At 42.3% G+C, this 24218-nt stretch overlaps 1 protein-coding gene across 1 annotated transcript in view; it reads left to right on the top strand.

Moving 5' to 3' along the window:
- Window positions 1-23943, top strand: part of LOC121395633 (interleukin-7 receptor subunit alpha-like) — a 29289-nt gene extending 5346 nt beyond the window's left edge. Inside the window, exons 2-9 of the mRNA XM_041569633.1 lie at window positions 1624-1762; window positions 5532-5677; window positions 8957-9105; window positions 17887-17934; window positions 19130-19310; window positions 19841-19931; window positions 21465-21540; window positions 23136-23943. Of these exons, the coding sequence (XP_041425567.1) occupies window positions 1624-1762; window positions 5532-5677; window positions 8957-9105; window positions 17887-17934; window positions 19130-19310; window positions 19841-19931; window positions 21465-21540; window positions 23136-23648 (1343 nt within the window). The 3' untranslated portion in view covers window positions 23649-23943. The remainder of the gene's footprint in view (window positions 1-1623; window positions 1763-5531; window positions 5678-8956; window positions 9106-17886; window positions 17935-19129; window positions 19311-19840; window positions 19932-21464; window positions 21541-23135) is intronic.
- The last annotated feature ends 275 nt before the right edge of the window (window positions 23944-24218 follow it).

The raw sequence follows: 24218 nt of genomic DNA, 5'->3' as shown, positions 1-24218 counted from the left end.
GGATAAGGGATTTTTAAGTACTTTGGATCTCCATATCTCCAAGTCTGCTAGAAAATCATGTAAAATTAAATGAACCCAATAGGCTGGTTTTGCCTCCAATAAGGATTAATTATATCTTAGTTGAGATCAAGTACAAGCTACTGTTTTATTATTACAGAGAAAACAGGAAATACTTTTTTTAAAATTTGAATTATTTTATTAAAATGGAGTCTATGGGAGATGGGCTTCACGTAGTTCAGAGCTTTCTGGATAACATGTTTCCAGATGACAGAAAAGGGGCTTATGTCTTTAATTATAATGTATTCTTTTAGTGTAGGGATGTGATAATTTAGACACCCTCACATAATATTGGCAGGCACATCCTAAAGGTTTTAGACAACTAAATGGGTCCTAATAGGGACTTGTGTCATTGCTCTGCTTATGTAAGCCCCTGTAATTCTCACAGTGTACACTAGATGACACTGTGCTATAGTATAAAGGTCTAGGAGACCATGCGGTCTGGGTCCATTACTTAAGCCCTTACCAAGCAGGCAGGAAGGGAATGGGTAGTGGAACCTAGGTGCTTCGGCTGTAGTAAAGTGGATAGCTATTCTCTTTCATAGATCACTCAATTTATTATAGCACTACATTAGTAAAACCAAGCAATCCTTCAGCTAGTAGCATTTACTGGATATCTGAAAGCTAGTATCTGACTGGTTTCTATGGGTTACTAGACCCAGAGCATGTTTTAAAACATTACCTAAGGAGTCTTATGTGAAGCTCAGTTCAGACTGTTCTTTTGGATCCTTATATTAAAATGTCTGTTGGCTGAAACTGGTGGGATGTGGTACTGCAACTAATAATCCATTGTTGTTTTTCATTATATTTTATCTAATACATCTAGGGTTGCCACCCATCCGGTTTTGACCCAGACAGCCTGGTTTTCATTAGGGCTGCTGGAGTCAAGACAGTTTGCCTGGTTTTCCAAATAAGGAAAACCAGGCAGGATCCCCCTTGATTGACATAGCAATGAGCCAATTGCTTATCTCTATGTCATAGCCCCGTCCCACAACATCTCTGACCCCTCCCACAACATCACCAGCCCGCCCTGTTGCATCACTAACAGACCCCTGTGATGTCACCATCCCACCCCCTCCCCGGATCGTGGGCCACCCCTTATTTTATTGGTTAGAGGACATACCATCCCTCCCCCAATCACAGAGTTGTCTAGTTGCACTCATGGTGAAGGTGCTGGCATCTTGGGGACTTTTTTGGAGAGGCTTTAGATGCCTTCCTCTGGATCATCCAGGCGCAAGTTTTATTAAGACTTTGAAAAGGTCCAATATAATGGACGTGCGTGTGTTGACTACTTGGTGGTCAGACTGGTGGGAAAATGACCAGCAGGTGGCGCTGTTGTAGCAAAATTTATTCATGTTAACAGTACATGTATCCTTTAATATCTTGGGATTAAACATAAATAAATAAATAATGAATCTACATTGCAGAAGTGCTTAGAATAGCACCCTCATTCATTTTACATTCACTTATTTTTAAGGTTTACTTAACCTTTAAGTAGAACAAATGAATAAACAGCAGAAGACAATTTTTACGTGTCTGACCACAAATTTCTGTTTGGCCACTCAGAGGATGAAGAAGTTGATGCAGAGACCAATGTTGACTTCAGCTGTTTCACTAAACTCCACATAAGAAAGATGAGTTTCCTTCTTTGCAATCTGACCACTCAAAGACCTCTGAATTCTTTGCAGTATCAGCTCAGAGTCTGGTAAGTTGCATTTACTCTTTTTCTATTGCACAAATATGACATTTTCGACCAATTGACCTAAAGCCACCAATACAGGGAAATTTGTTCTGAATTTGCTATTAATCCTCAAATCTATGTGCGTCTACTGCAACTGCCTCTATATTGTTCTTCTCTTCAAGTGAATTATTGTAAATCATCATGAAACTTCTAGGGGCTAGGAATGGGCATATTTTTTCACGTTGTTTCGCCGCGGAATTGACGCCCATAGACTTGTATGGCGTTGTGCGACAAAAAAATAAAGATGCGCGTCAAAAAAACAAAATCGTCGCGTGACAAGATTTATTTGATGTCCATAGACTTTAACGGGCGTCGGCGATTTTTGACAAAACGAAACGGGTCAAATTCGCCCATCCTTACTAGGGGCAGATTTATCAAGGGTCGAATTTCGAATATGAAAAAACCTCGAAATTCGAATTCAAAAAGACCAACCGAAATTAAATCAAAGGTTTTTTTGGCCGAATAGGTCAGTTTTTGATCAAAAAGGTCCGTTTTCGATCGAATTTGAATTGTATGATTCAAAGTTTTTCCTAAAAAAGTCCATTAATTGACTCCAAATAGCTTCTAGGAGGTCCCCCATATGCTAAAACAGCAATTCGGCAGGTTTTAGATGGCAAATGGTCAAAGTCGAATTTTTAAAGCGACAGTACATGATAAGTTTAGAAATTCGAATCAAATTTGGACTATTCCCTAGTCGATGTACACAAAAATTAGCTCGAAATTCGAATTTTCACTTTGATAAATCTGCCCCCTAGGTTAAAATACTGAAATATTAAAATTGTAACAAATGTAACAAAATTCAATAATGTTAACAGTACATGTATCCTTTAATATCTTGGAATTAAAAAAAATAAATAATGAATGTACATTGCAAAAGTGCTTAGAATAGCACCCTCATTAATTTTATATTCACTTATTTTTAAGGTTTACTTATCCTTTAATATCAGCAGCCTTTTGATATTTGCCCTAATTACCGTATAACAGTATAGCCTTGAACTAATCTTATCAGGAGTGGTGAGTCACACGAAGATTATGAATGAGAATTTAAGTTACAGATTGCACCTGAATGATGTTTCTATGGAAAGATGAGAATCAGGACGACGCCTTGAGTTTAAAATCTGTAATAAAGAAAACAAGAAGTTAATTAACACAATACCAGTGATTCAGATGTTGAAAATGAGTCAGAGCGGTGTAATGAACGCTGCAACAAAATGAAATCATTGGATGAAACTTTTAAGGGTCAGGGCAGATTAGTCGCCCAATGACAAATCTCCTTTTCTTCGGGGTGACTAATCTCTCTGAACTGCTGGAGGGATGGCACTCGGATCGCTTCGTTTTTACGAGGAAACTTTGGGTGACTTTGGAAAACAAAGTGCCATCCAGCCGGCGATTTACATTTTAGCCAATGGGAAGGCAGTTCAGAGAGATTATTCGCCCCGAAGAAGAGGAGATTTGTTGCCGGGTGACTAATCTCCCCGAATCTGCCTCTGTGCCCTGACCCTTAGGTCAAGGGGCTTATTGATTAAAGGTCAAATTTTTCTTGTCAGGCCTTTTGCCTCGAAAATTCCGAACTTTTCCGGGATTTAAAATTGCGATTACTTCAAACCCGAAAATACTCCACCTAAAACCTGTTGAAGTCATGTAGAAGTCAATGGCAAATGTCCCCTTTATAATGGGCAGGAAGTTACCAGGTGGAGAAGAAAGTTGGTAGAATTAAAAGAATGGGCCAGAGTCCTCCTTACCATAGTCCTTCCTTGATATGGCAGGATTCCTTCTTTGGGTGAAGGAGATACAGAACATGATTGCACTGAGATGCATTGCAACTGACTAGGGTTAAAGGAGAACTAAACCCTAAAAATGAATATGGCTAAAAATTACATATTTTATATACTGAACTTATTGCACCAGCCTAAAGTTTCAGCTTGTCAATAGCAGCAATGATCCAGGACTTCAAACTTGTCACAGGGGGTCACCATCTTGGAAAGTGTCTGTGACACTCACATGCTCAGTGGGCTCTGATTGGCTGTTGAGAAGCTAAGCTTAGGGGTCGTCACTAATTATCCAGCAGAAAATGAGGTTGGTCTGTAATATAAGCTGATGCTACAGGTTTGCTGATTATTAAATTCTGATGCTAATTGCACTGGTTTCTGTGCTGCCATGAAGTAATTATGTGTATTAATTACTAATCAGCCTTATATTGTGACATTTCTATTCTATGTGTACTGTATATTGTGAGTGGGTCCCTAAGCTCAGTAAGTGACAGCAGCATAGAGCATGTGCAGTGAATCAGCAGAAAAGAAGATGGGGAGCTACTGGGGCATCTTTGGAGACACAGATCTTTACTGCTAAAGGGCTGTGGTTGCCTTGGGCTGGTACAGAAACCCAACACGTAATGTACAACATTTCTAGCTTACTCTCTAGTTAAGCTTTAGTTCTCCTTAAAGTCAGTTGACTGCTTAGGATGGCAACAGTGGAACATGTATTGTTTGGGGGGCTGATCAGAGTGAGCATGTAGTGTTTTGGATAAAGTTAGGTCTGGAAACTTGTGATACACTCATTGTAGGGGTGGTGAGCTGTCAAAAGAGAATGGCAAGAGTAGGGGTCACTTAATGGTGTGGGAGTAAGCAATAAGGTAAGAAATGTGAGCTGCTGCCAGGGAAGATATGCACCATATTTTGGAAGAGCAATGATGATGCGACAGTACCGAGGCTGAAGCCTGAAGGTTAGGGGTGGATTCACTATTGAATGGGGGTTTAGAATTCACTGTTTAGGGAGCAAATAGGATATTCTGCTGGTAGAGAAGGTATATGCGAAAAGCAAGAAAACACTGGCACAACTTGGGTTACTTCTAGCAGGGAAACCCCTTGCTCATTTATTGCGGATACAACGTTTCGGGGCGTGACCCCTTTGTCAAGCATGGGAAGGTATATGCACCACAGAAGGCGTGGGCAGTTAGAATCCTCTGGAATGGCGTGAGAGCCAATATATTTGGAGAGGATGCAGTGCTGGGGATGGGAAGAAATGAATTACTTTTTAAAGCCAGGGAGAACTGATGATATTAAATCATCCTTTCCAAGTCTTACCCGAAGGCATGGGCTCCGTTGCCCAAGTGTCCCAGGCTCGGCCCAAAAACAGCATGAGCGGGTGGGTCCACCTTTGCTGAAGCTAGGATGAGCCCCACCATCCCCGCCCTCCCAAAGGGGGTTAGAGCCGTTTGGACTCCCCTTCGCCGAAGCTAGGGGGAGTCCTGTCTAACCTGGGTTCTGCCGAAGCTTCTCCCAGGGCATGTCATGGCCTGGGGTCCAGCCAAAGGGACAAGGACAAGAAAGAGGCTGCTCTGATGTTCTTCTGCTTAGGAAAGATTTGAGAAAGGTTCCGATTTTATTTCCTAAGCAGAAGAACATCAGAGCAGCCTCTTTCTTTCTCCTGACAACTTCCTTGACTACTTGGTGGTCAGACTGGTGGGAAAATGACCAGCAGGTGGCGCTGTTGTAACAAAATTCATTCATATTAACAGTACATGTATCCTTTAATATCTTGAAATTAAAATAAATAAATAATGAATATACATTGCAGAAGTGCTTAGAATAGCACCCTCATTAATTTTATATTCACTTATTTAAACATTTAAATTTGGAATGAATCTAAAATTCACCAATTCTGATTTTTCTAACTGGGCCTTTAATTTCTCTTTCCCTTTGAAAGTCTTAGCTGTCATTTACTGTCGTTACAGTCAGGTGGTTAATATATCAAACTGTATGAACATGAAGAAAGAAAAGGGAGTGTATTCTGTGCACAGTCCGATGGATAAATACAATGTCTGTCTAACTAAAACAGGAATGAATGACAGCTGCAGATGTTACCAAGCAAAAGACATAGGTAAGTTATTAATAATTGTCATTTAATTGACTTTGGGTTGCCCCCATGGCTACACAGCAGCTTGTTTATATAAACTATAGTAGTACTTATCTGTTATCTACTGTGTATCCTGTGCTTGAATGGCTGCCCCCATGGCTACACAGCAGCTTGTTTATATAAACTATAGTAGTACTTATCTGTTATCTACTGTGTATCCTGTGCTTGAATGGCTGCCCCCACGGCTATACAGCAGCTTGTTTATATAAACTATAGTAGTACTTATCTGTTATCTACTGTGTATCCTGTGCTTGAATGGCTGCCCCCATGGCTACACAGCAGCTTGTTTATATAAACTATAGTAGTATTTCTGAACAAACACACCAGTTTTACCAGTGCAGGGCAACACTACATTATATATATGTATTACTTTAAAATACTTTATTTTTGTTATTGTTCATTTAAAGCAGTGATCTCCAACCCATTGGCTCATGAGTTACGTTACTCACCAAACCCCTTGGATGTTGTTCCCATTGGCCTCAAAGCAGGGGCTTATTTTTCAATTCCTGGCTTGGAGGTATGGGCATCCACAGATCCCCCATCTGTGGATGCCCATACCTCCAAGCCACCCCTCCTGGACTTGTATATTATAATAAAGGATATTCGCCTGCCATATGTATATGGGGTGCCGTTTGTCCCAAATACATTCTGTATACAAAACTATCCCTAATACACAGAATGAATGTCTCTGATGTTATATAAGTATTTGTGACCATACACAGATAAAAAATATACAAAAGACTTATTTCTATTAAAGAATGAAAACAAAGTCTGGTTAATGGAGTTTGTGATATAATGACATCCTTTTGTGCACTAACCAGATTTTTCGAAGGATCGAACGATTCGAAGGATTTTAATCCATCGATCGAAGGATTATCCTTTGTTCATAAAATTGTTAGCAAGCCTATGGGGACCTTCCCCATAGGCTAACATTGGCCTCGGTAGGTTTTAGGTGGCGAACTAGGGGGTAGAAGATTTTTTAAAGAGACAGTACTTCAACTATCGAACAGTCGGACGATTTTTAGTTCGAATCGTTCAATTCGAAGTCGAAGGTCGTAGTCGAAGGTCGAAGTAGCCAATTCGATGGTCGAAGCAGCCAAAAAAAACATTCGAAATTCGAACTATTTTTCCTCTATTCCTTCATTCCAACTTAGTGAATGGGCCCCTAAATGTATAAACATAGATTCTATACTAGTGACATTTTGCTGTGCACAACCTCTTCCTGTGGTTGTTACTCTACTTTATGTACAGTAGAATCCCCCATTTTACATTTTTTAAAAACCAGAATAAATGGCGTAAAGTCAGGGAAATGTATTATGCATTATACATATATTGGCGGGACCACAAAAAATGGTGTAACATACAGAAAAACTTAAAAAAAGGGTATGTAAAATGGAGGTGTCAAAATATGGGTACAAGTAATTTGTGTAATATGTTTTCTTCCTTGTCCCCGCTGAAAATGTTTCTGCGGATCCCCATGCTTGGAGGCAAGTTTTGGTTGTATAACAAGCAGGTGTAATACCAAACTGAGCCTCCTGTAGTCTGTCAGTCCATATCGGGTCTACCAATAGCCAATCACAGTCCTTATTTTGCTAATTTTTTATGCGTTGTGTTGCTCCCCAACTCTTTTTATATCTGCATGTTGCTCACAGGTAAAAAAAAAAAAGGTTTGGGATCACTACTTTAAAGGAATGAATGATCTTGTCAATCTTGTTAGTCTCATAAAAACTCAATAGAAGTATATGGAGAAATGTGGAGATCAGTAATTCTCTCTAAGTTGAATCTGGGCCTTATTAAGTTGTCGTGAGATAAAACAGGCCACATTCAATTCTATGGCAAAAACATATCTTGGTTAATCATGAAAAACCCCAATAGAAATCTATGGAGAAATTTGGAATTGAATTTGGAGATTCGTTTTTCTCACTGATGGAGCAGATGTGAAAAATGTTTCTCTGAATGTTCTATTCTAAGGGGCAGATTTATCAAGGGTCGAATTTCGAAGTAGAAAAAGCTTCGAAATTTGACCATTGAATTGGAATACTTCGACTTTGAATATTGAAGTCAAAGTTTTTTTACACTGAATTTGGCCATATCCGGTCGAAGTAAAATCGTGCGATCGATTCAAAGTATTTCATCCATCGATCGAAACGATTTTTCTTCGACTTCCAAAAACCTAGAAAAATGCTCTAGAAGGTCCCCATAGGCTAACATAGCACTTCGGCAGGTTTAATTTGGCGAAGTATTGAAGTCAAAGCTTTTTTAAAGAGACAGTTCGAATATTCGAACGATTTTACTTCGAATCGAATTCGAAGTCGTTGTATCCTATTCGATGGTCGAAGTATCCAAAAAAAATCTTTGAATTTCAAATTTTTTTACTTTGAAAATTCCCTCGAATTCACTTCGACCCTTGGTAAATCTGCCCCTAAATGTCCCTGTAGAACTATAGGGTCATACTTAGTTCAATGAGAAAAACTTGGTTTCTCATGGGTTATCACATGAAAACGTAATAGATGTCTATGGGAAATTATGGATTTAGGAGATACATTTTACGTATTCAGTTACATTCTAAAAATGTCATGGTTTATCACATGAAAAATCAATAGATAGAGACAGGAGATAAGCTTTTCTCATTAAATTGGCCTCTATGTCCAAAACAAAGAATTGTGAAATTAAGGGTCACATTCAACTTGATGAAAAAAATTATTTCATGATTTATTATGTAGAAACGTCATTATAGTCTATAGGAAAATCTGGAGCTGAAGTAGATCAGTCTTTCTCACCTAACTGAAAATGTCCCAAAATGTACTGTAAATTATAATATGAAATATATATTTTGTACAGACGAATTATCATTTGTAAATACAAAAACATTTTTTGTGGTCACAAAATAATTTTTATCTTCACAAAATTGATTTTGTTGCCATTTCTGAATTACAAAATCATGTGAACAAAATCATAAATGTAGGCAGGCGCCAAAGGATATTTGTGTTCACTGAATTTATTTTCTGTTGACAAAATCCATTTTGTGACTAAAAGGTGATTCTGTGTGCTCACAGAATTTCTTTGTACGTTAACATTTTTTTTGTAATCATGAAATGTATTTTGTGACCAAAACAAAAAAAAGTTTGACCTGCATAAAAATCAGTGCATGAATTTTGAATTTACAAGATGCATTATAATTGCTGAGCGGTAAATGACGCTGCAGTTGTGTGTAAATTTGTCACCTGAATGTTGTGATTTCAGTTCAGCCTGACATTCCAACAAACCTCAATGTCACTTACGACAAGCCTGAAAGAGAATACAGAATTTCATATGAGTACAAAGACCCAGGCTACCTAGAAACGGATTTACTATTCCAGATAAACATACGCAAGGAAAATGAGGAATGGCCAGTGAGTATATAAATAACAATTATACTACAAAGGGGCAAGTATTAAATAGTATTATAGGCTAATGGCAGGTGATTCAGGGTGTTTTGTTAGCCAAGCAATTGCCAGCTTTGGAGGCAACAAAACCCTTCGAATGTCTGCAGCAATCACCTGTGCACTTGTAATTAGGGGGCACATTTACTAAGGGTCGAATTTCGAAGTGGTAAAACTTAAAAATTCGAACCATCGAATTGTAGAAATTCGATAGTCGAAGGTTTTTTTTGATTGAATTTAGCCGTTTTCGATCGAATTCAAATCGTTCGTTCGATCATAGAAATCGTTGGAATCGGGAAAAAAAAACCTCGACTTCTAAAAACGTAGTCAAATACTGGATATAGGTTCTAGGAGGTCCCCATAGGCTAACAGGTTTAAGGTGGCGAAGTGTCAAAGTTTTTTAAAGAAACAGTACTTCGATTTTCGAAATCGAATTTTGACCTATTCGATGGTCGAAGTACCCAAAAATTACTTTGAAATTCGAAGTTTTTGAATTTGAAAATTCACTTTGAATTCACTTCACCCTTAGTAAATGGGCCCCTAGGTATATTATCGTAGGTCTGACATTACCCCTCAAGTGCTATGTAGAAAAATGGGTGCTAATTTGCTTCAGCAAAAACGTCATAGAGAATACATCTGTGCCTTGCTACTATACGTGGTTTATTATTAATATTAACACATTTTAGCATTTCAGTTGGGGTTAGACATTAATCAAGGGTTCCACCTGTATGCAGCACCCACCAGCATTTATAGTTGCAAGTGTAGTTGTGGACCCATGAGCAGGGCCGCCATTAGAAATCACGGGGCCCCGTACAACAAAATTTTTGGGGCCCCCTGGGCCCCGCCCACACTAACGACCAAGCTCCACCCCATATGCCGCCCACTCCACATCGCAGTTAAAAGACCACACAGACATCATCGCTAAAAAAGTAACCCCCCCACACAAGTTATAAAAAGCTATTGATGGTCAGGGCCCCCTTATAAAAGATTGGGGCCCCAAAAAAAACAATGTAAAAAAAAATGTTTTTTTAAAAAAAACATTGGTGGCAGGGGCCCCCTTATAAGTTAAAAACAAATTGGGGCCCCAAAAAAAAATTTTTTTAAAAATTTTTTTGAAAAAAAAAAAAGTGGCAGGGGCCCCCTTACAAGATGAAAAAAATTGGGGCCCCAAAAAATTAAAAAAAAAAAAAATTAAAAAAAATGTTTTTTTAAAAAAAAAATGTTTTTTTTAAAAAAAATGTTTTTTTTAAAAAAAATGTTTTTTTAAAAAAAAATGTTTTTTTAAAAAAAAAATGTTTTTTTTAAAAAAAAATGTTTTTTTTAAAAAAAAATGTTTTTTTTAAAAAAAAATGTTTTTTTTAAAAAAAATGTTTTTTTTTTAAAAAAAATGTTTTTTTTAAAAAAAAATGTTTTTTTTAAAAAAAAATGTTTTTTTTAAAAAAAAATGTTTTTTTTAAAAAAAAACATTGGTGGCAGGGGTCCCCTTATAAGTTAAAAACAAATTGGGGCCCCAAAAAATTAAAAAAAAAAAAAAGTTTTTTTAAAAAAAACATTGGTGTCAGGGGCCCCCTTACAAGTTAAAAAAAATTGGGGCCCCAAAAAATTTTTTTTACAAAAAGATTGGTGGCAGGGGCCTATAGAATATTAAAATAATACATTGGTGGCCAGGGGATTAAAAAAAAAAAAAAATATACAAACTGGTGTTCAGTAGAATTGAACTCATGGCTTCACTACTTCAACTTCGCCTCCTTTCGTGACTTCGGGTCTTTGCGCCGCTTCAGGACTTCGGCTTCGGCTGTTTTCGTGACTTCGGGTCTTTTCGGCGCTTCGTGACTTCGGGTCTTTTCAGCGCTTCGTGACTTCGGGTCTTTCCGTGACTTCGGGTCTTTTCGGCGGATCGGCTTCGGCTTTTCGGCACTTCCGCATTCGGCAACTTAGAGGGAGGACGTACGGCTCGGGCGCTCGTAAGGGGGGCCCGGATCTTCAAAAAATGCAGCGCTGCCGGGCCCCCCTTCATGTCCGGGCCCGGTACGCTTGTCCCCCCTGTCCCCCCCTGATGGCGGCCCTGCCCATGAGTACCCGCAGTCAGTTGGGTTTAAAACCCACAGTGCCCTATATCACTAAGTACAGAGCAAATGCGCCAAAATGTTGGGCCATACTCTTCGCTCTCACAATGAACAACAAAAAGCTTCCAGCCAGACTTAGAAAACTTTCAGTGTAATTGTGCCCAGTTGTAGATGACAAATTATGCCAGACACAACTGCAATAACTCAGAAAAAGGCCAACAAAACCGCCAGCAGTTCAGCAGTCATTTCAGCCTCACACTGGTGAAATCCCTTTCTGAAATGAGGGTAGTATCCCTTTAAAAAGAAAAAATCGGACAGACTTACTGTTTAGTGAAGATGGAGCCAAAATATTATATAAAAATGAAAAATCTTTGTTAGGACATGCTTAAGCCCAGTGATCCCCATCCAGTAGCTCGTGAGTAACATGTTGCTCCCCAAACCCTTGTATGTTGCTCTCAGTGGCCTCCAAGTAGGTGCTTATTTTTGAATTCCAGGCTTGGAGGCAAGTTTTGGTTGCATAAAAAACAGATGTACTGCTAAACAGAGCCTCCTATAGGCTGCCGGTCCACACAGGGGCTACCAATAGTCAATCACAGCCCTTATTTGGCTCCATCCAGGAACATTTTTCATGCTTGTGTTGCTCCTCAACTCTTTTTACATCTGAATGTTGCTCACGGGTGAGAAAGGTTAGGGATCCCTGCATTAACCTAATGCGTTTCATGTCAAGGTTGAGCACTTACTCATAGGCTATTTTGTTTTTGAAATTACTAAATGATGTATAACCCTTGGACTGGGGGTACTCTGGGATGTGACTACTGTCTATAACCTTTTTGACTCTATTGAACAAGACATTTTTGAACTTAATTGGATGTTGGACTATTGTCAAAAATGTGGAAGCACGCACCACAGCAATACTTTATATCTATTTAGTGTCAGGGAGCCGGGAGCTCCCTCCAGGGAGGTTGTCTGGATCAAGGAGGAAGCCCTCTTGAGGGAACAAGGTCGCGGTATCCAAAGGGTTAAACGGAGAATAGTCAGGATCAGGCAAGAGTCCACAGGCAGGCAGAATACAATCAAAGTCCAAAGTCCAGGCAAAGGGTCAGGATACAAGGCAGGAACAATATTAGGCAATAAGGCACACAGGAAACCCAGGATGTGCTTCAGGAAAGTAATCCTATTCTTGGGCGCCATTCTGGCGTCTAGTTGGAGTTTTTATTTTCAAATTTGGCGCCATTCTGACGTCATTGACGCTCTTGCGCCGACGTCGGCGCGCTGACGTCATCGCCCGGCGCCGCTACCCACGTGGCGGCCATGGGCGCCGCCATTTTGGGAGCGACGCCGGCGAAGATGGACGCGCCGCCCGGAGCTCCTGGGCCTGCTCCGGGCGGCGATCGTTACAGTACCCCCCCCCTCACGGGGGGCCTCTGGACCACCAGGACTTGGCTTCTGGGGAAACTTGGAATGGAACTCCCTTACCAGACGAGGAGCGTGAACATCACGGTGTCCTTCCCAGGAGCATTCTTCAGGGCCAAAGCCCTTCCACTGAATGAGGTACTGAAGGGACCCTCTGGAGATTCTGGAGTCTAGGATTTTCTCCACCTCGTACTCGAGTTGACCCTCCACTGAGATGGCAGGAGGAGGAGACTGACCGCCAGAGAACCGGTTGGTGATGGCGGGTTTCACCAGAGACACGTGGAACACGTTGGGGATTCTCATCTCTGGTGGAAGCTGGAGTCTGACAGCCACAGGGTTGATTATCTCCAAGATGGGAAATGGTCCCACGAATTTTGGACCCAACTTGGGAGATGGTATCTTCAACCGGATATTCCTGGAAGAGAGCCAGACATTATCACCCACCTTGTAGAGAGGAGAGGATCTTCGACGACGATCCGCGAAAGTCTTATGAACAAGAGCACTCTTCTCTAGGTTCAACTTGGTCGCAGCCCAAATAGCAGACATATGGGCTGCGGAGTCGTCAGCAGCCGGGACGTCAGATAGCACAAAGTCTTGGGGAAAAGCTTGAGGATGCTGACCATACACCGACATGAACGGAGACCTTCCTGTAGAGGAATGACAAGCATTATTATGAGCGAATTCCGCCCATGGGAGGAGATCAGACCAGTCATCCTGGCAGAGGGATACGTGGTTCCTTAGGAACTGTTCCAGGGCTTGGTTGACACGTTCAGCTGCCCCATTCGTTTGCGGGTGGTATGCAGATGAAAACTGAAGAACAATTCCCAGGTCTTTGCATAAGGAACGCCAGAACTTGGCAGTAAACTGGGTGCCTCTATCGGAGACGATCTCCACCGGGAAACCATGCAGGCGGAAGATGTACTGGATAAAAAGCTGGGACAACTCCACCGCAGAGGGCAACTTCTTCAGAGGGATGAAATGGGCCATTTTGGAGAAGCGATCAATAACAACCCAGATCACAGTATTCCCACCGGAGGGAGGAAGTTCGACAATAAAGTCCATAGAGAGGTGCGTCCATGGACGAGAGGGTACCGGCAAAGGCTGTAACAACCCACTGGGGCGGGAATGGCTAGGCTTAGAAGTGGCGCAGACATTACAAGCAGCCACAAAGTCCTTTACATCCTTGCGGATATCAGGCCACCAGACTAGGCGCCTCAAGAGTTCAAGGGTCTTAGCCGAACCAGGATGTCCAGCTTGCCTGGAGCAGTGGGTTTGTTGCAGGATGGCCAGGCGAAGTTCTGGAGGGACGAAGGCCATGCCAATCGGAGTATCTTGAGGAGCCGAGGACTGCCCAGCCAGAATCTGGTCGGCAAATTGGGGATACAGAGAGGCAATGATCTTGACTGGTGGAATGATTGGTTCCTGTCTCTCAGGGTCACGGTCCACCGGAGTGAAGCTACGAGACAAGGCGTCGGCCTTCAGATTTTTGGAACCTGGGCGATAAGTCAAAACAAAGTTAAATCGGGAAAAGAAAAGGGCCCACCTGGCTTGTCTGGGATTTAGCCTCTTGAGGGACTGTATGAACTCCAGATTCTTGTGATCAGTGAAAATCTGGACAGGAATTTCAGAACCCTCCAGGAGGTGACGCCATTCTTCAAGGGCAAGCTTGACTGCCAAGAGTTCTCGATTCCCGACGTCATAGTTCTGCTCTGCGGATGAGAACTTCTTGGAGAAAAACGCACAGGGGTGCAATTTTCCATCAGAGGAATGTCTCTGAGACAGGATAGCTCCGGCTCCGACTTCAGAAGCATCAACTTCGATGCAGAAGGGTAGTGCAGGATTGGGATGTCGAAGAACAGGAGCGGACGTGAAGGCCTCTTTCAAGGACTGAAAAGCTTCTATAGCAGATGGAGGCCACAGGCTGGGTTTACCCCCTTTTCGGATGAGGGCCAGGATAGGTGCAATGCGGGAAGAGAACCCCCGGATGAACTGTCGATAATAATTAGCAAATCCGATGAATCTCTGGATTGCTTTGGTACTCAGTGGGAGAGGCCACTCCTGGATGGCCGACACTTTCACGGGGTCCATCTCAAATCCCTCTGGAGAGATAATGTATCCTAGGAAGGGGATCTTGGATACCTCGAAAACACACTTCTCCAACTTGGCGAAGAGAGAGTTCTTCCTCAGACGAGAGAGTACCTCCTTCACCTGGGAGCGATGACTTTCAAGGTCCTTGGAAAAGATCAGGATGTCGTCCAAGTACACGACTACGAACCTTCCTAGGAGATCTCGGAACACATCATTCACAAACTCCTGGAAGACGGCAGGGGCATTGCATAGGCCGAAGGGCATAACGAGATATTCATAGTGCCCATCCCGAGTGTTGAATGCCGTCTTCCATTCGTCACCCTCCCGGATGCGAATGAGGTTGTAGGCCCCCCGGAGATCCAACTTGGAGAAAATCTTTGCCCCTTTCAGCTGGTCAAAGAGCTCGGCAATCAGGGGCAGAGGGTATCTGTTTTTCACGGTGATCTTATTCAGACCCCGATAGTCTATACAAGGCCGAAGGCCTCCGTCCTTCTTCTCCATGAAGAAGAACCCAGCGCCCCAACTTGTACAGATAGTTCCGCCGTGAACTTTGTGACGAATTCAAACTCCAGGGGTTTGTCATCTATGGCAGTAATTCGCAGGGGAGAAGACAATGGAAGCAGAGGAATCTTCATGCGTTCGGCAAAAAAGGCATCCATGAAATTGCCATCCGCTCCGGAGTCGAGGAAGGCCCTTTCGAAGATAGATTTACTTGCCAGGTGAATCTGCAAAGGAAGGAGAAGCCTGCGTGAATTTTCTTGATACTTCTCCAGAGAACCTCGAGTGATGCCCCCTACATGAGAAACCTGAGACATACCTCGGGGTACAAAACTCTTGGCTTTGGCAGGACAGGCGTTGGCAAAATGGGAATGCCCACCACAGTATAAACAGAGACCTGCCATACGTCTTCGGAGTCTTTCCTGCTCGGAGAGGCGAGTCTTTCCTACTTGCATGGGTTCCTCCAAGGGAGACGTCGACACATGGGTCACAGGAACAGCGGGTGTTTGCAGAATCGGCCTTTGAAAGCGAGGGGCCAACATGGGAAAAAATCGTCTACTGCGCTCTCTCTCCACCTGGTGCTCTCTGAGACGAGTGTCCACCTTAATGGATAGAGCGATCAACCCTTCCAGGGTGTCAGGAGTCTCTCTGGAGACGAGATCATCTTTGATGCGGATGGATAGGCCTTGGTAGTATACAGCCTTGTAAGCGTCATCACACCAGGAAGTCTCCGCCATCAGTGTTCGGAAGTCTATAGCATACTCATTGACACTGCGGCTTCCTTGCCGGAGCTGCAAGAGACGGGCAGGGGCGTTCGTAACCCGACCTGGAGCATCAAAGACTATACGAAAAGCTTGGAGAAAGTCTTTAACATCAAAAGTCAGCGGGGAATTCTTCTCCCAAAGAGACGTTGCCCACTCCAGTGGCTTGCCTTCCAATCGAGACATCACATACCCCACCTTGGAACGCTCGCTTGGAAACTGTGTGGGTTGGAACTCAAATTGAATTTGGCATTGCGTGGCAAATCCCCTGCAGGCTTGTGGGTCCCCACTGAAACGAGGGGGAGGTGGAATGCGAGGCTCACCTGTCGGGTAGCTTGTGTTCGTGGGGGCTGCCGCCATGGGGGGATCCCCAGTAGGTGGAGCAGTGGAGGACGCAGAAGGCACTTGAGCCAGCAGGACATCGAGTGCTTGCCCAATGCGAACCTGCTGGTTTTCGTAGTCCTCCATGCGGGATGCCAGTCCGCAGAGCGCTCGTCCGACATGAGGTGTGGCTTCCTCAGAAGGATCCATGGCCCAAGAATAATGTCAGGGAGCCGGGAGCTCCCTCCAGGGAGGTTGTCTGGATCAAGGAGGAAGCCCTCTTGAGGGAACAAGGTCGCGGTATCCAAAGGGTTAAACGGAGAATAGTCAGGATCAGGCAAGAGTCCACAGGCAGGCAGAATACAATCAAAGTCCAAAGTCCAGGCAAAGGGTCAGGATACAAGGCAGGAACAATATTAGGCAATAAGGCACACAGGAAACCCAGGATATGCTTCAGGAAAGTAATCCTATTCTTGGGCGCCATTCTGGCGTCTAGTTGGAGTTTTTATTTTCAAATTTGGCGCCATTCTGACGTCATTGACGCTCTTGCGCCGACGTCGGCGCGCTGACGTCATCGCCCGGCGCCGCTACCCACGTGGCGGCCATGGGCGCCGCCATTTTGGGAGCGACGCCGGCGAAGATGGACGCGCCGCCCGGAGCTCCTGGGCCTGCTCCGGGCGGCGATCGTTACATTTAGTATCCCTTTAACACTGGGAGTTGGTGTTCAGAACTTCTTGCTTGCCCATTGATAGCCATATAATATATATAGTGTCGGACTGGGCCACCCAAAAAACCTTAGACCAGGGGCCCTCAGTACTATTATTCCTCCTCTCCTCACTCAACCTCTATTCTCCTAGTCTCTTTTCTTTACATACTATAATCTATTATTCCATTTATTTAGCCTCTTTGTTCTTATAGAAATAGGTAATGGCCATGAAATAGGCCAAATGTTTAGCAGCATGAGGGGCCACTGACACCTGGGCCCACCGGGAGTTTTCCTGGTATCCCAGTGGGCCAGTCCGACACTGAATATATACATTAAGGGGCCGATTCACTAACTTCAAATGAAGGATTCAAAGTAAAAAAAACTTCGAATTTCGAAGTGTTTTTTGGGCTACTTCGTCCATCGAATGGGCTACTACAACCTTCGACTACAACTACGACTAAAAATCGTTCGACCATTCGATAGTCGAAGTACTGTCTCTTTAAGAAAAAAATTTGACGCCCTAGTTCGCCATCTAAAAGCTACCGAACTCAATGTTAGCCTATGGGGAAGGTCCCCATAGGCTTGGCTAACTTTTTTTGATCGAAGGATATTCCTTCGATTGTTGGATTAAAATCCTTCGATTCAAAGGATTTTATCGTTCGATTCGAAGGATTTTTATCGTTCGATCGAAGGAATAATCCTTCGATCGCACTATTTGCGCTAAAATCCTTCGACTTTGATATTCGAAGTCGAAGGATTTTAATTCCCAGTCGAATATCGAGGGTCAATTAACCCTCGATATTCGACCCTTTGTGAATCGACCCCTAAATGTGAGCCAAACTCGTTTTCATGGCAAACCCCCTGTCCAGACTGATTTCTACATTTGTTTTTATTACAGGAATGTGATTCTTCTCCAAGTGCAGTAAAGATAAATACTGGACCAAAGGTAATTAGAAGATAACTGCATGTAAATAGAATATTTTTTTTTTCTACACGACATTAATTGCCCAAAAAAAGTCACCAAAAGTATTAAAGACAGGCATCGTCCCACTCCCTACTATCATTTCCTTTGCCTGACGACAGTGTTCATTATTGACCAGATGAGGTCCATACAGATAAATCTGTCTAATGACTTAGCAGGTAAACACTCTCTGAAGCTTCTTTCCTAGTAACCAACACCAAGTGCAACAGGTGGAAATTGTGAAATCACAAATCAGTGATTTCCACCTATTGAGCTTGGTGTTGGTTACTAGGAAAGAAGTTTCAGAGAGTGTTTACCTGCTAAGTCATTAGACAGATAAATTTGTAGTGGCGTAATTAGATGTCACTGGGCCCCATAGCAAATTCAATTTAGGGCCCCAAAATTTTGGTAAATTCTTAAAATCGTTCATTAAAAGATAAGTTAACCTTAAAAATAAGTGAATGTAAAATTGATGAGGGAGCTATTCTAAGAACTTTTGCAATGTACATTCATTATCGTATTTATTTAAATTATAAGATATTAAAGGATACATGTACTGTCATTTTCCCACCAGTCTGACCACCAAGTAGTCAAGGAAGTTGTCAGGAGAAAGAAAGAGGCTGCTCTGATGTTCTTATGCTTAGGAAAAAAATTAGAAACCTTTCTCAAATCTTTCCTAAGCAGAAGAACATCAGAGCAGCCTCTTTCTTTCTCCTGACACTTTCCTTGACTACTTGGTGGTCAGACTGGTGGGAAAATGACCAGCAGGTGGCGCTGTTGTAACAAAATTCATTCATATTAACAGTACATGTATCCTTTAATATCTTAGAATTAATAAAATAAAATAATGAATGTACATTGCAAAAGTGCTTAGAATAGCACCCTCATTAATTTTACATTCAATTATTTTTAAGGTTTACTTATCCTTTAAGCTGCCATACTTTGAACAAGGTAAGTTTGTTCTAACGAAATTCCACCATCTGTTTCTGCTCTCTCTCCTGATTAGGCCACACCAGTCTGACCAATATAATATGCAAAGTCGAAGTAGGATGGAGCACACAATATAGCAGCTTTTACTGCAAAAGATTTATTGAGCACAACATGTTTCGGATCTTCATGGATCCTTTTTCGACTGAAGCTGCCATACTTACCTAATTTAAATTTTTTGTTTTGCACATAGTGCATAAAAACTGCTCTTAATGCAGTCAATATTCCGGAGCGAAATCTTGTTCCCTCTGAAACATATGAGGCTAGAGTCAGAGTGCAGCCTAATGGGTATTTCTACAAAGGACCATGGAGTTCATGGAGTGAAACTGCCAGTTTTAACACCAGCTTTATAAAGAATCCACCAACAGTTACAGGTAACAACTAACATTCATTTATTGATTACAAGTTAGGCAAAAAAAAGCTTCTGAATGAAGACGGATGCTGGGTATTAGCACACGCACACGTATTTCTTATAGATGCAGTGTAGGCCATACCTCCCAACATTTGAAAATCATGACCATTTTGTGGCCACACCCCCCCCTAAATATCATGTCCATTTTATAAAATTTGGCAGGTTATGGAAAGTTTTAATACATTTATGGGGGTTTTTAGGCTCATGTTTTATGTGTTATTACACTTTTGCTAATTAAGGTGAATTGCCCTTTAAGCTGTGAGGCGCAGATCTCCCAAGAGACCTGATTATCTTAAATTGTATCTTTGCTTATCGTAAATTGTTACAAATGAATCTACGTGCAGGTGCTGAGTATTGTTGGCTCTCTGCCAAAAAGCCTCTTATTTAATTAAGTTTTAGAAACGTTGTATCTTTTTATTTTGTAGTCCTATTACTTTCGGATGCTTGTGCAGTTATACAGAAATGTACTAAAATGTTTGTGTACATTGACAGGTATAACTATGCCGGTGATTATATTGGCTGTCATCAGTTTCTTTCTGTGCTTAGCTGGGATCTTCATCATTACCCTGTTTTGGAAAAGCAGGTATGTACACTTATTATATATATCTGTGAATGACTGCCCATGGTCCATGCACTGGATCTGTTACCTATATTGTGTCCTCCAGTAAAGGAGTAGTTTGCTTTAAAATAACTAAAGTAAGGTGTAGGCAACATAATCCGTAGACCAGTGGCTTAACAGACCCCAGAGTCGCAGGGGCCCCAGACCCGGACTGTGGGGTTGTTTTCTCTAACGCTAATAAAAAAAAAACCTCCTCCCGCTCTCCAGCCGCTCTCTTACCTGCGGCAAGGAAAGGGGACACAAGTGGGGCAGGAGTGGGTGGAGTTGAGATGGGGAGTGGGCGTGATGGAGGCTGGTTGTAGGTGGGGTGGGGTGCACTTGGCCCCTCTGAAGATTTTTCTGCAGGTGGCCCGGCGCACCCTAGTTACACCACTGTTGCAGACAGTTGGTCCTCAACCTTTTTTTACCAATGAGCCACATTCAAATATAAAGCACAAGTATGAAAAAGGTTCCTTGGTGGTGCAAAATAAGGGCTGTGATTGGCTATTTGATAGCTTCTATATGGACTTGCAGCCTACCAGGTTTTTCTACAACCACAACTTGCCTCAAAGCCTGGAATTCAAAAATAATCACCTGTTTAGAGGCCACTGGCAGCAATATCCAAAGGGTTAATTAATAACATGTCGCTAATGAGCCACTGGTTGGGGATCATTGCCTTAGACAAAATGAATGTGACATTGTGCAATTGGCAGAAGTCTAATAAGTCAAAAACCATACAAAGCAAATAATGAAGACCAAGAAAGTTTCTTAGAATGTAGTTGGTCCACCTAACATATTAATGTTAAAGTGAATTTCAATTTAAAATATGTTTCCATTAGTAAGGCAAAGTAAGGAGAGACTAGGATGTATAAAAGGAGAACCAAAGCATGCTGTCCAGCCCAGACCCTTCACAGGTCACCCTCTAACTACCCTGCAGCCGCCAGGAACAGTGATAGATGCTATTTGACCCCTGTGATGTGGTTTGGGGGGTGCCCAGTGGAGGGGGTTGGTCTATTTGACAGGCTGATGTTCTCCTTTAACACTAGGGATGCACCGAATCCAGGATTCGGTTCAGGATTCAGCCTTTTTCAGCAGTATTCGGATTCAGCCGAATCCTTCTGCCCAGCCAAACCAAATCTGAATTTGCATATGCAAATTAGGGAAGGACGGGAAGGAAATTGCGTGAGTTTTTGTCACAAAACAAGGAAGTAAAAAATGTTTCCTCTTCCCACCCCTAATATGCACATGCAAATTCGGTTTCGGTATTCTGCGAAGGATTTGGGGGTTCGGCTGAATCCAAAATAGTGGATTTGGTGCATCCCTATTTAACATATCCTAGTTTGTTCTTACTTTGTCCTCCCAGTGAAAACGCATAATTTAACTAGGGATGCACTGAAACTATAATTTTTTGGATTCAAAAAAATATTAAATCCTTCACAAAATATGTATCTGAATATCAAACCAAAACCCTAAATTAGCATATTTTAATCTGATCTGATTTTCAATCTCCTTTTTCAGAATAAAACCTATTGTGTGGCCAGAGATTCCAAATCACAAAAGCACACTGGAAAAGTTTTGTAAGAAACCACAAGAGGTAGGTGCCTTGGTGGCCATAGGATAAAACATAAACTGGAGAGTAGTGCTGTAGTAGCGGGACCCGTGGGTCAGGTGGGTTTGGGCCAACTTCCACACAATATTCATGGGCAGGTTTGGGCTGAACTTGCACTTACTCCGGCTGTGACCTTTCAGTACCCCAATTCCAAGTCCAGTTGCAGCTTTTTGTAGACTTTTGTGTGCCCTGCCCCTTTCCATGATGTCAGAGCAGGGCGGGTCAGGCGCCGGTCTATAAATGCAGTGCAAATGTGTAAGGGCAATATGTATAACATTTTTATTAATAAACATTTGCCCACATTTTAAAACAAAAAATATGTATTGCAATTGATACAACAGGCCTGGATTTGGGGAAAGGCCACAAAGGCCTGGGCATAGGGTGGCACATTTTTCAGGGTGGCATTTTGCCCATCTGTAATTCCTCACTCCTAAACACATCCGGGGCATTGGGGACTGTACACTCCTGAGATTATGGCAGTTATTTGAATTTCTCGCACCCAATCCTCTGTGCTCCAGATGTCTGTAGGAACTAGTGAGCCTCATAAACCCGTGCATACATGGCGGATAGTGGAGCATTAAAGGCAATGGCAACAAGCAAGCTCATAATATATATATAAACACTAGTGATGGGCGAATTTATTCGCCAGGCGCGAATTCGCGCGATTCGCCGCCAGCGAATAAATTCGCGAAACGCCCGCAAAAATTTGCGGCAAAAACGGGCACCGGCGTCAAAAACGGACGCCGGCGTCAAAAACGAGACGCCGGCGCAAATTCGCCCATCACTAATAAACACACATACTATATAAAGAACCACATACTATATAAAGAACCACATACTTCCTTCCTAAGGTTACTTACTATTTGCTGCCCCAAATGAGTGAGGAGGAGCTTATGTTCCATCCACCCACCAAGACCGGGTGTTTGGAGATTAAATATACAACCTAAAATGATAAACAGCTATCACAGGATGGTTTGTAAAAAGGATTTTCTCTAGGGATGCACCGAATCCAAGATTCGCAGGGCTGGATTTACATAGCGGGCACCCCTAGGCCCATTGTCGTTCATCGCCCTCGTCCCATCCCTTTTATTTACTTAAATTTTCATCATCGGAACCAGAGCAATGGGGAAAACTATCGTATCTCATGCGCATCCCCAGAGTTTCTGAACCAGTGTGGGTGTGGTTGGGTAACATGCTGCCCCTAAAATCCAGCCGCCCTAGGCCCGGCCTTGGTGGCCTCTCAACAAACCCGTGCCTGAGGATTCGGTTCGGGATTCGGCCTTTTTCAGCAGGATTCGGCAGAATCCTTCTGCCCGGCCAAACCAAAACCGAATTTGCATATGCAAATAAGGCGCAGGGAGGGCAATCTTGTGACTTTTTGTCACAAAACAAGGAAGTAAAAATGTTTTCCCCTTCCCCCACATAATTTGCATATGCAAATTTGGTTTTGGTATTCTGCGAATCTTTCACAAAGGATTCAGGGGGTTCGGCTGAATCCAAAATAGTGGATTCGGTGCATCCCTTATTTTCTCAGAATGAGTTTTATAACAGGGTTGCTTTCCAACTTTTTTGTCTTTTAGCACCGTCACATCAGCTTTAACCCAAGCCTTTTTGAAGATTTTCCTATCAATAAAGTTGATGATATCAAGGCACAGGAACACAAGGAAGACTGTTTCAGTGTTTCGCAAGAAGTAAAAAACATAACTTGTTCAAGACAAGATGGATCTGGAGAAGAAAATCGTTTTCTATTGGACCAACACGGCCGATTGCCATGTGTGGATATTGAAGCATTGTCTCGCTTCGGGAGCCAGAGTGTTCTACCCAACAACCTAGTCAACATTACCGTCTCCAATGGGATGCATAGCAATTGTTTAAAAGGCACTCCTGTGATAACCCAAAATGTCCCAACTCCTTCTTGTGAAGGCTTCTTTGCTGGCAAGAATGACCAAAATAACCCTTCCACCATATTGTCCTTTGGCTTACCAAACTATGAAAATAAAGAAAAGCCCACAATGCCATTATGTCGAGAAGAAGCCTACATTTCAATGTCAGCCTTTAAAACGCCTGGAAGTACCACTAATGCACACTGTTAATCAGTAACCAGCTGGCCTTGTATTGATGTCACTGGATCTATGATGTCACAGAAATCAAAGAAAGAAGTAAGGTAGTAGAATGGATTGATTTGTCAGCTCAGGTTACCAACAAGCAAAATCTTTGAAATCAACAAGGCAAATAAGCAGCTTTGTTGTCAGGATTTGTGGCATCATCTCACAACCCAAATCTTCACCACACTGTAGATTTTAGGGAAAAGTTATTGGCTGATACATTAGATAGCTTTAAGAAGGGGTTGGATGGTGTTTAGCAAGTGAGGGAATACAGGGTTATGGAAGATAGCTCATAGTACAAGTTGATCCAGGGACTAGTCCATCATTTTGGAGTCAGGAAGGAATTTTTTCTTGGAGAGGCTTCAGGAGGGTTTTTTTTTTGCCTTCCTCTGGATCAACTGGCAGTTAGGCAGGTTATATATATGGACTTAAAAGGTTGAACTTGATGGACGTGTCTTTTTCTTACTATGTTACTATGAGCTTGTGGCCATAAAGGCTGAAAGATGACAAGCCAACCGTCTCAAGGTAACCACAATACTGGTCTTCAGTAAGGATTAC

The sequence above is a fragment of the Xenopus laevis genome, chromosome 1L (assembly GCF_017654675.1).
Source record: "Xenopus laevis strain J_2021 chromosome 1L, Xenopus_laevis_v10.1, whole genome shotgun sequence".
In the NCBI taxonomy this organism is placed as follows: Eukaryota; Metazoa; Chordata; class Amphibia; order Anura; family Pipidae; genus Xenopus; species Xenopus laevis.
This window is presented reverse-complemented; position numbering and strand designations above follow the sequence as displayed.